Source organism: Engraulis encrasicolus, chromosome 18 (assembly GCF_034702125.1).
Source record: "Engraulis encrasicolus isolate BLACKSEA-1 chromosome 18, IST_EnEncr_1.0, whole genome shotgun sequence".
Taxonomy (NCBI): Eukaryota; Metazoa; Chordata; class Actinopteri; order Clupeiformes; family Engraulidae; genus Engraulis; species Engraulis encrasicolus.
The window spans coordinates 38,568,290-38,582,684 of record NC_085874.1 but is presented as its reverse complement, the minus strand read 5'-3'; the positions used below and the strand labels follow the sequence as shown (position 1 = coordinate 38,582,684).

Below are 14,395 nucleotides of genomic sequence, written 5' to 3'. Positions count from 1 at the left end.
TTGACTTCTATGGGCCCAAAACGGCTGGAAAAAAAACCCGCTTTCCCTTTTTTACCCGCAGACGCTCATCCAAAGTAGCCCAATTGGGCGGGCACCCCCAATATGGCAACACTGCCAACAGTGGTTTTAATACGTTGGGCCTTTTAGGGCCCTTATAGAGTGGAGGAGCATTAGGGCTGATAGCCTAAATCAGATAGCCTGCTAATGCCTTGTCTCCATGGGCAACCAAGGTGATTAATCCAATAGATACAGTCTACACAGCAGTTTGACTCTGCACAGCCAGGTACACACGCAGGCAGGCAGGCACACAGGCACACATACATACGTGCACACATGCACCCATACGCACCCACACACGCAGGCAGACAGCCAGGCACGCACGCACGCAGGCAGGCACACACACATGCACACACGCACCTATGCGCGCACACACACACACACAGGCAGGCAGGCACACACACACATACGCCGGCAGGCACGAACGCACGTACACGCACACACACGCTCACAATCATACATGCACATACACACACACACACGCTGGGCAGTCTAATTCATTATCTAAGTACCTGGTGTGAAACTGTGGGCCAAACAGATGAATATTCATTAGACATGGCCCTCCCATGGCCTCTCACTCGACCATGGCCTCACACCTCACACACAGGAGACAAATCATGCGTGTGTGTGTGTGTGTGAAGGCCCACATTCCCCTGTGTGTGTGTGTGTGTGTGTGTGTGTGTGTGTGCGTGCGTGTGCATGTGTGTGCGCGCATGCGTGTGCAGGTCCTTGTTGCTCTTGTATACTCACAGGGGAAAAAACACATGTTTACAGGTGCCAGTGTCTCACTCTGCACGTGTGTGTGTGTGTGTGTGTGTGTGTGTGTGAGAGTGAGCTTGTTTGTGTATATGGAGAGGGGGAGAGCTTTTACACCTTTATTATTCAGGTAGGACAGTGAAAGAGAAAGGAAATGAGTGGAAAGAGAGAGATGGGGAAGGAAAACCGTCAGAATTGAACCCACATCCCCACCCAGAGATTTCTCCGCTAAGAAAAGTAAGTCCATTCAGAAATTGTAGGCCTACAATGTTGTTTGCACCTTGAAACAACTGCCTTGTCAGACATAACCTTTGGGTAGCGGGTGGGGGGTTGTCTACAATGTTGTTTGCGCCTTGAAAATAATATCACCTCCCTATACTTAATCCTATTCATTCCTCAGCAGAGTACTGTGCACCACCTGTGCACAGATCAAATGTGTCATTAGCAAGGCGAGGAAGGTAACCTTGGCACCGGCTGCAAAACATCATCCATTTCTCTCATTAGTCTTGAGTGTCAGTTTTCCATGAAAAATGTGTCTGTGGGCGGTATAGAGTAGCCCTGTGCCAAGCCATATATTATTCCCAGGCTTTTTTCCCCCGGTGGAGACAGAATACAGAGAGCAGAATGTCTATGGTTGTTTACTTTATAAGATGCGTCCTAGCATCTCTATAAGAGGGTATGTTCGTCCGTCGGTCTGTCCGTCTGAAACGCTATCTTTCAATTGTTATTCCCCTCTGTGTCCACAAGGTGGCAGTGCATAGACGGACGCATCTTTGTCCGCCTGTCGGACGTGTTTAGATGCGTACTAGCATCTCTATAAGAGGGTATGTCCGTCCGTTGGTCTGTCCGTCTGAACGCATTCTTTGAATCAGTCAAAGCATGAACTTCGTTGCCATTTTTCGTGTTACTCTCTTCATATTTGTGCTTTTCTTCTACTACCGGATCGTGATAAGCAACAAGTGGAAACATCTTTGTCCGCCTGTCAGACTTCTCGATTGGTCACAGCGTTGGCCAAGGCAGTGCAGAGGTAATTTGAACCAAAACGACAACTTTTGGTCCCAACCAACCACAGCCCTAATCGATCTGACGTTAGCCATTCCAGACTGCAGTCTACACTGCACCACTGTGTAGCTCTTTGTCGTCTTCCTCATATACGTAAGCCCAGCTGGCAGCCAGCATTCAACACAACGCAACACAGCGCAACCGTGTGCGACTGCAGGTGCAATGTCGTGTGGCGCGGCGCGGCATGGCACAGTGCAGCATGGCATAGAGCGCCACAGCACCTCCCTGCTCACCATATGCCAGGCAGGCAGGCAGCCATGCCCAAAGCCAGGCCCACCGAGAGGGTGGGACAAAGGGGTATGTTGCCCCGGGCCCAGGGAGATACTGTAGGGGGCCCAGAATTGGGTCCCCATTACATTGTACATATTGGGTGGGGGGCCCTTTCAGATGACTTTGTTCTGAGCCCAGTGAAAGCAGGCAGCCATGCCCACAGCAATGCCAGGCAGCCCTGCCCACAGCAATGCCAGGCAAGGCAGGCAGCCATGGCGACAGCAATGCCAGGGAGGACAGAAGGCAGCCAGCTCGGCTCATATGAGGAAGAAGAAGGCGAAGAGCTAAGCGAGGGAGTAATACGCTTGGCACAGAGCAGCACAGTGGACCACCATCGTACTGCCCACTGTGTGATATATGGTCTACCACAGAAGATCAGAGATCCGGAGAGAAAGAGAGAGAGAGAGGGGGGGGGGAGATAGAGATGGAGAGGGGGATATTGCTGGTGCAATGCCATATCCAGGGGTGATAGTGAAAAAAAATCCTGAGCCTGAACTTTTTTTCCTGGTCGGGGAGGGGGGGCCGGGGGACGACGGGACATACTGCATATGAGACGTAATGTAGGCCTTATTATTATTCAAACACATTATTCAAACATTTAAGATAATGTTTTCATTTTTGCATTATTTCTATAGTGTTATTCACGAAAACACAGATCATTTCCCTGTTGGTAGGCTACAGCACTTGGCTGAAAGAAACTGACCACCACGTTCAATTCTAGCTGTAAAAACGAATACCAACGTATGCAGTTAGAAATGCATTCTAGGCTTGTGATGTTGCACTAAAGTTATTGAGGTGGGTATTGAACCAATGCAACATTTCAACACCAGAATGCATTTCTGAAAACATGGTGCATATTTTACCACATTGAATTAACTGAAAGCTACATATGTAGCAGCCATACCAAGACAGGTCAGTAGGAGGCAATACTACTCCAAAGTACAGTAACTACACTCTGTCCAAAATAGAGGAGGTGATTACCAATTAATTGAGCAATACTTTTAAATGACATGACATTTGCTGCAAGCTGATAAGTTTCATTTTCATTGGGACATTGCTCATATAACTTGTATAGGCTACTGGACGTTTAGATAGCCTACTCGTGGCCCCATGGTCTACCTATAACCACAGATTGTTTAAGGGCTGTGCTATAACCCCTGCCTTTCCGTTGTAGGGAAACGCCCTTTAATTACCGGTACATGATATTTAGGGCACAAGCGCATGATTGGCTACATGCAGGCCCACGTTCACATCGCATATTTCGACTCCACGGATGACAGAACCAGTGGTTATTACGGACAGGACAGTATATATAGCCTGTGTGACTACTGCGCGACTTTCGCATTGGGTTGTAGTCAATTAAAATACATGAAAATCACTCGCGTGTACACACGCCCATTACAATGTACGAGTTGAAAAGATAACAGAAAGCAACAAAAACAAAGTCAGGACCGAATTAAGCTACATGAAAATAGCACAGGGCGTGAAGATAAGATGAACATTCACTGCATGTCTAGGTGACACCGTGGTGGCCACATGAACGCAAGCCAAGTATTTGAAGTTCATGAGAGTCTGATATTGATAATTGCACCCTGCCCGAGAGTAGGGATTAAGTAGCCCAGAGCGTGCAGACAATACAACCTGTGCATCGTGCGTGGAATAACTGGATTCGATTACGCAGAAGGGCTACGACAGGGAGCGCGCGAGAGAGAAAGGCTGTGTGAACCTGTGCGAGGCTGTTTGGGGGTTTTCACAGAGCGCGTTGGTTTAGTCAGCATAACTAATATAAACATCTCCCTGAAATCAGTTTGACACGTGGTTTGTCAGGAATGACGCAAAACACCATCCCTCAATCAACAGTAGACCAAAATCCACGAACTCAGCTCACACTAGCCTACAAGGGGTGTAGGCTAACTAGGCTTGCCAAACATTAGCGATCCAAGCATTCCATTGTCATTTGGACATGTCGCAATGGTAGCCGCTATTCCAATGCAGACCACATTTACGCACTACACCTAGAAAAAAAGTATCATGACGGGCATAGCATAGCCTACCGTTTTGAGCATACAGACTTTTTTGAAAGATGTCTATCTCCATCAAAGTTTGTCAACATTGCGCAGTCATTTAGCGCACATAAATGAGGAAAATAGACGAACCTATTTCAAACATATACTCTCACTGAGCCCGTTTATGCGCATCAATAAGCCGTTTATGGTCAGGTTTTTGGAGTAACCTGCGCAAGGCAAAATCATTCGGGCCCAAGCCAACATGCCACAGTGGGCAAATTAATAACTAAATGGCCTTACCTTCAAACGTTTTCTTGATCACAGAATTTCACTAGTATTCCACTGACATCCACACGGTACAACACACCCATCACAACTAGCAAGCCATGTGGATTTGTGCTAACAATAGTCGCTAATTTTTATCGGAATCCAAATGGTCTAGACTTGGCCTATAGTACTTTCTTCCGTTTCTTCAGTATAACGAGATGCCATTTTTGGATTTGCCTCCGTCGACAGTGAAAATATCTGAGAAGGGTAACCAGTAGGGGCCTAGAACTCTCTTTACTGTGCATACTGACAGCCAATCTACTTCTCCTTTCACTAGAACTAGAAGACTGCCGCCAGTGCTGTGGTGAGTGACTCAAGAGCAAGACGTAACAAATTGATACATTTTTCAGTAAGATGTCGGGATGATACCATTTTTTGCTGCTGCTCATTTGGGTTCCTTTCGCGTCTCTTACAACAGGCTGTTGCGCGCTCATTTATTTTCACCATACATTAATGAAGGCCTACGCGATAGTTTATTATTTTATTAATATTGGGGAAATTATTATTTTATTTTTTTCTACAGCCACGCTACGCCGGATTTCCGGCGCAGCGCCGGACTGCTATCACCCCTGCATATCTTTATAATCATTAAGGAGCTTCAGCTGCCAACATGCTATCCCTTAATGTGTGCGTGTGTGTGCGCGTCTGCATGTGTGAGTGTGTGTGTGTGTGTGCGTCTGCATGTGTGAATCATTGTGGCATTTTGTTTTTTTCAATGCATATGAAAGTGCAGGCATCTGTATGTGTGGTGAGGTTGTCTGTGTCTGTGGGCATATGCCTGACACACAGATAGAGCATAAAAGATTGTGTGTGTGTGTGTGGAGGGGGTGGTGGTTGCTATACAGGTACTGTATGTGTGTGGTAGAATATGGTTATCTGCCTGTATGTGCGTTATGTGTGTGTGTGTGTGTGTGTCCACTTGCATCCCTTGTAGCATGTAATAAATCGTGCCTGAGATCTTATTTCCTTGGTGTGCCTATGCTTAAATGTCTCAAATTTACATCCAGTAGTGTCACTGTGTATGTGTGTATGTTTGTATGCGTGTCGTGAGTGTTATGCTTCTGTGCATATGTTAATGTGTGTGTGTGTGTGTGTGTGTGTGTTTGTTTGTGTGTGTCTGTGAGTGTGTTTGTAAGGGCATTGATTTGGTACATGTCTGTGTATGTGCAAGTGTACATGTCTGTGACAGTGTGTTTGCGTGCATGTGTGTCCCTTGTTATTTTCGTAATTCAGTGTCCATGTGTTCGGGATGGTTTTTGAATACACAATGTAAACGTGACAATAGAGATAATAACTAGGGCTCTGTGCAAACATTTTGGACACTACTTTACATTACATAACATTGCATCTACATGACTTACAATCGAGGACATAATCATAGTCAACATGACTAGCAGATACAAAGTGCACAGGAAAATATACAGACCAACAAGTGCAGATGCTAAGTATGGTTAAGGATTTTTCTTAAATACATTAGCATAGGGTTAAGAACACACGCATACATACACATCATGCCATAGACTCAACCCAAGCATTAGTCTAGTATATAGTCACAGAAGAGAAGACTCTTTACTTGCTACTTTGGTCTTCCTTTAAACCTTCAAAGCTATTTTTTTATGGGTCACAAAAAGTCTTTGTTGTAAGAGCGCTTCCTGGACTCAAAAAAGGTGCTCTTTGAGGTGCTCTTTGAATGGGCAAATGTAGTTTGAGTCCCTGAGGAAGGCCAAACAGCCGAAACATGTTGGAGTTTTTTAAAGGTTTATTGTAACCAAGCCATGGAATAAAGGCTTTTTACTTTTGATAGAAGAGAGTGGTATTTTGGTATTTTTTTCTTTTTCAACTTCTATTTTTATATGGGGTTTGTAAAGCTTGTAATCTGCAAGCTGTGACACAGCCAAGTTTGCCTCCCATGCAGCAGGGCCTGTACAGGTGTCAGAGGCGAAGAGTACTACAGTGATTAATTTAGCAGCGTTGTGCTGGAAATAAGTTATTTGCTGGGTTGTTGCCAGAAAACAAGGTCATTTCTCTCTCTCTCTCTCTCTCTCTCTCTCTCTCTCTATGTGCTAAACTATAATGTATGAGTTTGTTCAACTGAATTAATCAACTAACTTAGCAAAAAAAGGCAAATTTATTATGTATGTATTAGTAGTTTATTTGGCAGGGACATGACATAACTTGCCGATGCCAATACATAAGGTTTAGCCAGATGGCTAATTTGCAACACCAGTCCCTGATCAGGCTATCTATTCTAATAAATCATCACATAATACATAGAAATATACACATATGTGTGCATGTAAAACGTGCTTCCTATAGCATTAAAAGAAAAACAGCACATGCATATAGGGCCAGTGCCAATCATATTGGTGCGCACAGGTGATTATGGTGGGGAAAGTACCTCACTTAGCTCCATCCACTTTTGTAACTGCTGCCTCTATTACTTTTCTATTATGCATGGTGTAAGACAGTGGTTCTCAAACTTTTTCCATCATTCCCCCCCTCAGAGGGTCTGGATGCCTCCATGGAAAGACAGGAAATCATTTTCTTAGGAGAAAAAAACAACTTCCTATAGTATTAAAACAACAACAACAATACATGCAGCAGGCCTACCTGTATATTGGGCCAGTGTGCCAATCATCTTTGTGCGCACAGGCGATGACTGTGGGGAAAGCACCTCACTTACTGTAGCTCCAGCCGCTTTTGTAACTCCTGCCTCTTTTACGTTGTGTGTTTACGTTTACGGTGTGTGTGTGTGTGTGCGTGTGATTTGTCTTGGCTATTAGTGTTTGGTTACAGGGAGACAGTAGCTGTGGAGAGGTGGACAGCGTTGTGATGAGCAGAGCTGTGTGTGTGTGTGTGTGTGAGTGCACGTGGATCTCTGTGTGTGTGTGTGTGAGGGTGTGTGTGTGTGTGTGTGTGTGTGTGTGTGTGTGGTGTTACTTGACTGGAGCTGGGCTGGCTGGGTTGGTCCAGTATAAATCGTTCAGGCGAATTATGGCCATTGATCTGGAATTCGGCACCAGGCCACATGGGATGGAGTGTGTGTGGTCCACTCTAGTCTTAGAGAGAGTGTGTGTGTGTGTATCTTTGTTTGTGTAGTTGTCCACCGCGCTGAAGGTAATGACCAGAAAAACATCCCATTTTCTCCTGATCTCGTAACCTCTCCTCTCCCCTCATTACCTGTACTGTCAGCCCACCCCCACACATCTCATAACCTCTATTCTCCTCTCCTGTCTATCTGTCTTTACCTACCTTTACTGTCAACCCCAACCACCCCCCACCCCGGACACACACATGGACAAATATATACACACGTACGGAGAAGAGCGTGTTATCTGTGAGTACTTTAATGTCATTTACATTGCATTTGGTAGATGCTTTATAACCAATCAAGGACATGATCATAGCTGACATCACTAGTAGAAACATAAGTGCATAGGAGATATACAGAACATCAAGTGCAGATGCTAAATAGGGTATGTCATATCAGGACTAGAGATGTGCAATATATCGTATTAATATCGTGATATCAATATTGCAGTCAAACAACATCAAATTTCACAATATCGATTTGAAACAATAATTTTTTAATTTGTCTATACTGCCAAAAGGTAGGTTACGCTAAGTGCAATGCATTCCCCTCCACTTGAGCCATTGTGAGCACAAAGCAGACTGGCTACCCAACACTCATGGAGAACACCACTGTGTGTTTCTCTAAGGCACCTCCACTCACACTGCTGAAGGGAGGGATTGTGTATTGTTTAGCACAATTAATTTGTCTTTAAAAGAAATATCGTCTGAAAATATTGTGATATCAATATTGACTGAAATAATCGTGATATTGATTTTTCTCATAATCGAGCAGCCCTAATCAGGACACACCAGTCTGTACATGATTGACAACAAACACTATATATATATATATATATATATATATATATATATATATATACAGTGTATATATAAAACATAAGCGAAAAACTAAAACAACTTATCCCCTGTGCTCTTATTTCTTTCCATTCCCTACTCTCTCCACCTTCTCTCAGTTCTATCTTTCTTCATTATATTCTCTCTCTCTCTCATACATTCCATACTCTGTCTTCTCATACTCTCTTCATTCTCACATATCTCTCTCTCTTTTCTTTCCTTCCTGCCTCCTTCCTTCTTCTGCGTCTGTCTAGTTATCTGCTGTTTTCTCCACCGCTGTTGTGTCTGCTTCTGGCTTTTAGCTTCTCAGTAATGAAGCCCATTTGAAGAGCCTTGGGGGAAAATGGTCTGATGTAACATTTTTTATTGTGTCAAAACTTTCATCACTTTTGCGTCTGTATACTTTTCCAGATTTACCCTACCCCTTACCTCACCTTCCTATCAAAGTCAGCATCACTTCAGCTGTTCCAGCTGCTCCAACTCTGCCAAACACGCACGCATGGACGCACGCACGCATGCACGCACACACACATTTCACTTCTTTATTTAGGCCCACAATTCAAAATTGAGTTGCCATTTGCAAAGATACTAGGTATGAACTACATAGTAAGTACCACATCTGTTTTGCAATCTGGTGAATTTTACATCAATTTTAAAGTAGTTTATAGGTACATTTGAGGATGTTTTGCTTGCGCCCATAGGCTTGCATTGCTATGCTTAATTTGTCTATACTGTTAAACTAGGTAATAAAAAACACGTAGACAAAAATGATATGCACATTCATGAATATGCTTGGAAATACTGCAAATATGGGAAAATCAAAAAAGGGTGGACTGCTCCTTTAAAGAGCTGACCAGCAATTCACCTTTTACGATCATTTTCTTCTTGTAAAGCAGATAACTGAAAACAATGCAGAACACAACACAACATAATACAGATAGACAGACAGACAGAGAGACTGACAGACAGAAGGACCGACAGACAGACAGAGCCACAACTAATCACCACGCTAACACATTAAGTGAATGTGATGCCACACACCACAACACAACAGCCTCTTTCTAGCCTGAGTAGCAGCTCACCTCTTCTGCTGCTGCACCCTGCACTCCTGGGCCCTCATTTATCAAAGTAACGTACGACGAGAATCATACGTACATTGTGCGTACGTTATTTTCCTACGACCAGTTGCCATTTATCAAAACTCGTCGTAAAGCGCAGGAAAGATGAAATCCATACGACTGCTCTCAGACGGTGTACGCCATTTTCAAGTTGGACTTGAGATGACTATGATCTCCAACTTGAGCAGCAGTTGTAGCGCAACAACTCATTAACACATAACTATGTAGCCTACATAATTACAAAATGTCTTTACATTGTATATTTTGGCTATAACCGAACTTCTACCTGTTTGAATTGGTGCACCCTTCCAGGGAGCGCTGTGTTAATTTACTACAGTAGGTCAACAACTGCAAGAGACTTTTAATTTGTGATTTCAAGTAAAATCAAGTTAGCTTTTATTGTCACTCTCTGTCATTTGACATGATGTGTGAATAATTGGGCAATATACAGCTGCGTATTGAAATGTGCCTTCAGTCATGGGATCAATGGAACGACGTCCCTTCTTTTTAACAGCTGGGAGTTCAGGCGCATTAATAATCTCCCGCTTGAGTTTCGCCGTTTCGCACACAACGACTATCCAAATAGAGGCTACACCTGTGTGTCCGATAACATGTAATAGTCGTCCATTAAGGTGGCAAAAAGGCTATTCCCTCGAAGGACTGGAGAGCAGGAGAGAAGCAGGGCGCACATGAGCGCGAGAAGGATAGCGCACTGGACATGTAAAACTCTCCTTCCCCAACAAGTGGTTTGGGCACTGTTTGTCGGCCAGTTTCACGTAGGATCATTTTCTTGACATTGTTTAAAAAAGTTTAGAAAAATAAAAATAAAATTAGGTCTATCATTATTTTCATTATTTCTGCTGTAGTCAATCAAACATTGCATTGTGACCAACATTATTTGGAAATCAATCTCTACCCCTTCCATATTGAGAACCGAAACACTGTCTGACTACTGTTGTTGGTTATTTCAACGTGTTATTTTGTTGTCTACTGTACCTCACGTAAAGCCTAATTTCAAGCTGTCAATCAACTAGAAACGTGGATGTTTTAGGCGTCTCTCCATGACGCAAAATCAGGGGTGCGGTCTCCTTCCCGCCGTTTTAGAGAAGGTGTGATTATTCTAATTATGATGGTTTTCATACGCTGGATTTATCAACAGCCGCTCGCTCTTACGATGGGATTGGAGAGGTACGCTTGATTAGGAAATCTCACGTGAGCCTCATCATAAGTCAAAATCTGTGCTCATTTCTGCGATGGTTTCTACCAGGGCTTTGAACCGATATTTTTTTCCAATCGGTTCGTTCCGAACAGAAACGGAATTATAACGTTTCCGGTTATGAGTTCCACCAATAAATTGGCGTTCCCGAACCGGTTAGAACAAAAAAAATACTGTTCCCGGAACGGTTAATTTCATTCCTGTCAGCTGATAACTTCCCAAATCTGACGTTAATTATCCAAGAAAGACGGAAGTGCAAATGGGTCAGCCTACAGGTACATTCCAAACTGTTTACTCAAGCGAATGAAAAGAATATTGTGGGTTTCTTTTCTATTACTGTCAGACAAGCACTTTGGGTCCGATGAGTTTTCTGCAGATTTCTTTATTCATAACTGCTCCATACTCATGAACGGCCATCCGGGTACTTTGCTCTTAAATTTGCATTACGCCCCTTTATGGGTGAAAACAAACCGAATGTCTCATTGACTTACATGCTGCATCGGCTACCCTAAATGAACACATTCCATGCTTCAGCCACGGCTGTTTGGCTATATTATTTGAACAACCGGCAACACAACACGTTTTCGGCATGTTTCGCGTGAACAACGCTAGTCTACAGGTCCGTATCTGTCGTTTATTAAACCCCAACATCACCAATTGCTTTGCATTGCCTGTTTTCCCCCACAAATGGGCGTAACGCACATGGAAAACGTCATCCCGTTCATGAGTATAGGAACAGGGCAACATCCCAGCGATAGAACATCATTCTCGCTGATCTTCCACGGTAGAAAGCGCACTCGGCTGTGTCCTCTCAGAGCATTTGTACTGTGAGCCCACACCCAGCCCCATGGCCCTTAACAGATGTTAATTAGGTCACTCACACCTCAGCTGAGCTGACACTCAATACAGATCACAATGCTGACACTGGAATGATATATAGCCTATATATAGTCACAGACATATACACATATAGTCATATACACATATTTCAATATTCCTGCATAGCCATGTACATATAATAATCTGCATATGAATCATATAAGATAAAATTTAACCACATAAACTCCCCCATTTTGAGTCTCAAAAAGACTCACAAGGGTTACAATTTTTTATCTTATATGCCTTCAATATTCAATCTTCAAATTTCAAATTTCAAATTTCAATTCTTAAATCGTTGGCGAAACCTTACATCTTGCAAAAAAACCCATTCTGCCAATTTAAGGGAAAAACAAGACGTGAAGGGAAAATTCCAACGATGGCTTCATTTCAATATGACAGCCCTGCATGTTCAGTTAAGAATTGATTTAACATGACTTTGTAACCATTCTGCATTAAAATTTTAACTGGGTACTGTAGGCCATCTGCAACCCCTAACCGTGTTACAGTGTTACACATTACATCATGGTTTATGTATCTATGATTAACCCATGATTCTGTTGACCATTCTACATTGTCTTGAGTTACACTAAATATTTGACTAGTTATATGTCTCTTCGCTATTTGCTTATCAATTTACTGTCTTCAGACTACCAGGAATATCCAATCATATCATTTCACAAATACATTGCACACACTTTGTCATCCTATCAATGAATATGAAATATCACACTGTTTCCACTCAGCTATTGCCGTGATTTGACCTCTAATTAATTATTCTGTTGTTATATGATTCCTGTTTACATTGCTAAATAATCAATTTGTGTAAGTGGCAAGAATCTGACATTCTGTACATTTACTCTGATTGATATGGCACCTCGTCTTGTTGTCAGAACTTAATCAACTTTCTCATCATAACATTCCTAGCTGATTCATCCTGCTCTTTCAACAGTTCAAACACAGTTACACAATTTAATTCACTGTCATGCCCATGTGAGTTCTTGCTTCTGTCACTGCTTCCTCCTCCATGGCTCAGTCGCAAAGAGTCTATTGTTCTCTGTGATGTATGCAATTTGGCTTGCTGTTGTTTGTTGTGTCATCAAGGTGTTAATGACCCTTAATCCTGTCTTAGCTCCTTTCAAGGTTTTACATTTGTGTTCCAAAGTGTTGTGTTTCGGTTGCTTTCATGTGTAAGGATTTCTGAAGTCCTTTGAAATGTATGCATTGTCTTGATGCCTTTTCTTCCTTCGGCTACACATCGAAAACAGCTCCCCCATTTCGACAGTAGATGTGCTCAGTCTATTTGATGCTTTGTTAATTCACTTTGCATCCATCCTAGGTTTCCTCAGGTGTGAAATTTCTTCCTTTGTTGACTTGAACCCCCGATTCAGCCCCTGGGAAGGCTGTTGTTATCTTCTGTCTCCTGTTGTACTGGCCTCCTGGTCTGGTGGCCCCACCGTCTGGCTTCTCAGTGTTTCCCACAGACATTTTGGAAACTATGGGGGCAGCCGGGATTTTTTTTTGTCCGGGGGGGGGGGGGGAGGGGGGGGGGAGGGGGTTGGTCTTTTCACGGGCCTTTTTTTTTGGGGGGGGGGGGGTGTTATTCACGCAGTGTAAATGCAAAATGGCAAAACAATGAGTACAGTATGACATTGGCGCATGGAGAAACTATAGGCCTACGCCTACATTTCAGCCATTTATATTTTGAGAAATAAGGCTACATAATACACATGCAGGGGTCTATGTAATGACAAAAATTATAAAACAAAATAGGAGCAGAGATAAGAATTTAAGATTGCTGTGAAATTGTTAACGCATAAACAAAAGGGGGGGGGGGGGGGGGTGTCTTTTCACGGGCCTTTTTTGGGGGGGGGGGGTATTCACGCAGTGTAAATGCAAAATGGCAAAACAATGAGTACAGTATGACATTGGCGCATGGAGAAACTATAGGCCTACGCCTACATTTCAGCCATTTATATTTTGAGAAATAAGGCTACATAATACACATGCAGGGGTCTATGTAATGACAAAAATTATAAAACAAAATAGGAGCAGAGATAAGAATTTAAGATTGCTGTGAAATTGTTAACGCATAAACAAAAAGGGTCTAAGAGGGTAGGCTATGCCTTTTCCCCACACACACATAGGCGTACACATTCTACATGAGGGGTGCTGGTCACAGGGCCAGTTTTTCAAAATTCCTCCCATTAAAAGGGCTGAACAACATATTACACATTTATGTCTATATTCACATTCTTTACACATTCATTTCTATATGCAGCCCGATGTCTCCTCTGCCTTGTCAATGAAGGCCTGTCACCTAATTACAACTGTAAAACAAAGCCTGGGGAGTGTTAGTAAACTCATCCCAACTGTCCCTTCTCGGAAGGTTTTTTTTTTTCATTGCTCCCAAACCCAAGTTAACTACAACAACTTGACAAGGCTTTTGATCCCTCTCTCTTCCAAGCACTTGTGGTTTTCTCTATAGGATGTACTTACTCCAGGAGGAAAATGCGAAGGAAATCGTAATTGAAATCGCTTTTAACAAACACGGAAATCGTAAAAAAAAAAATAAAAAAAAAAGTAAAAAAAAAAAAAAAAAAAAAATTTTTTTCATTTTCGGAAACTATGGCGGCCAAATTTAAACTATGGCGGGCCGCCATAGTTTCCTCAATGTATGGGAAACACTGCTTCTTCTTAGCTGACTCCCATCGTCTTCGTTAGCAGACCACTGTCCATCATCTCCGCCCTGGTCGATCTGTAAAGACACAAACAGCGAG

The 14,395-nt window shown here is 43.0% G+C and overlaps 1 protein-coding gene across 1 annotated transcript in view; it reads left to right on the top strand.

Annotated features, from left to right (window-relative positions):
* Positions 1 to 2,037: 2,037 nt before the first annotated feature.
* Positions 2,038 to 14,395, top strand: part of LOC134468230 (uncharacterized) — a 30,867-nt gene continuing 18,509 nt past the window's right edge. The window contains exon 1 of the mRNA XM_063222173.1: positions 2,038 to 2,159. Within this exon, the coding sequence (XP_063078243.1) occupies positions 2,038 to 2,159 (122 nt within the window). The remainder of the gene's footprint in view (positions 2,160 to 14,395) is intronic.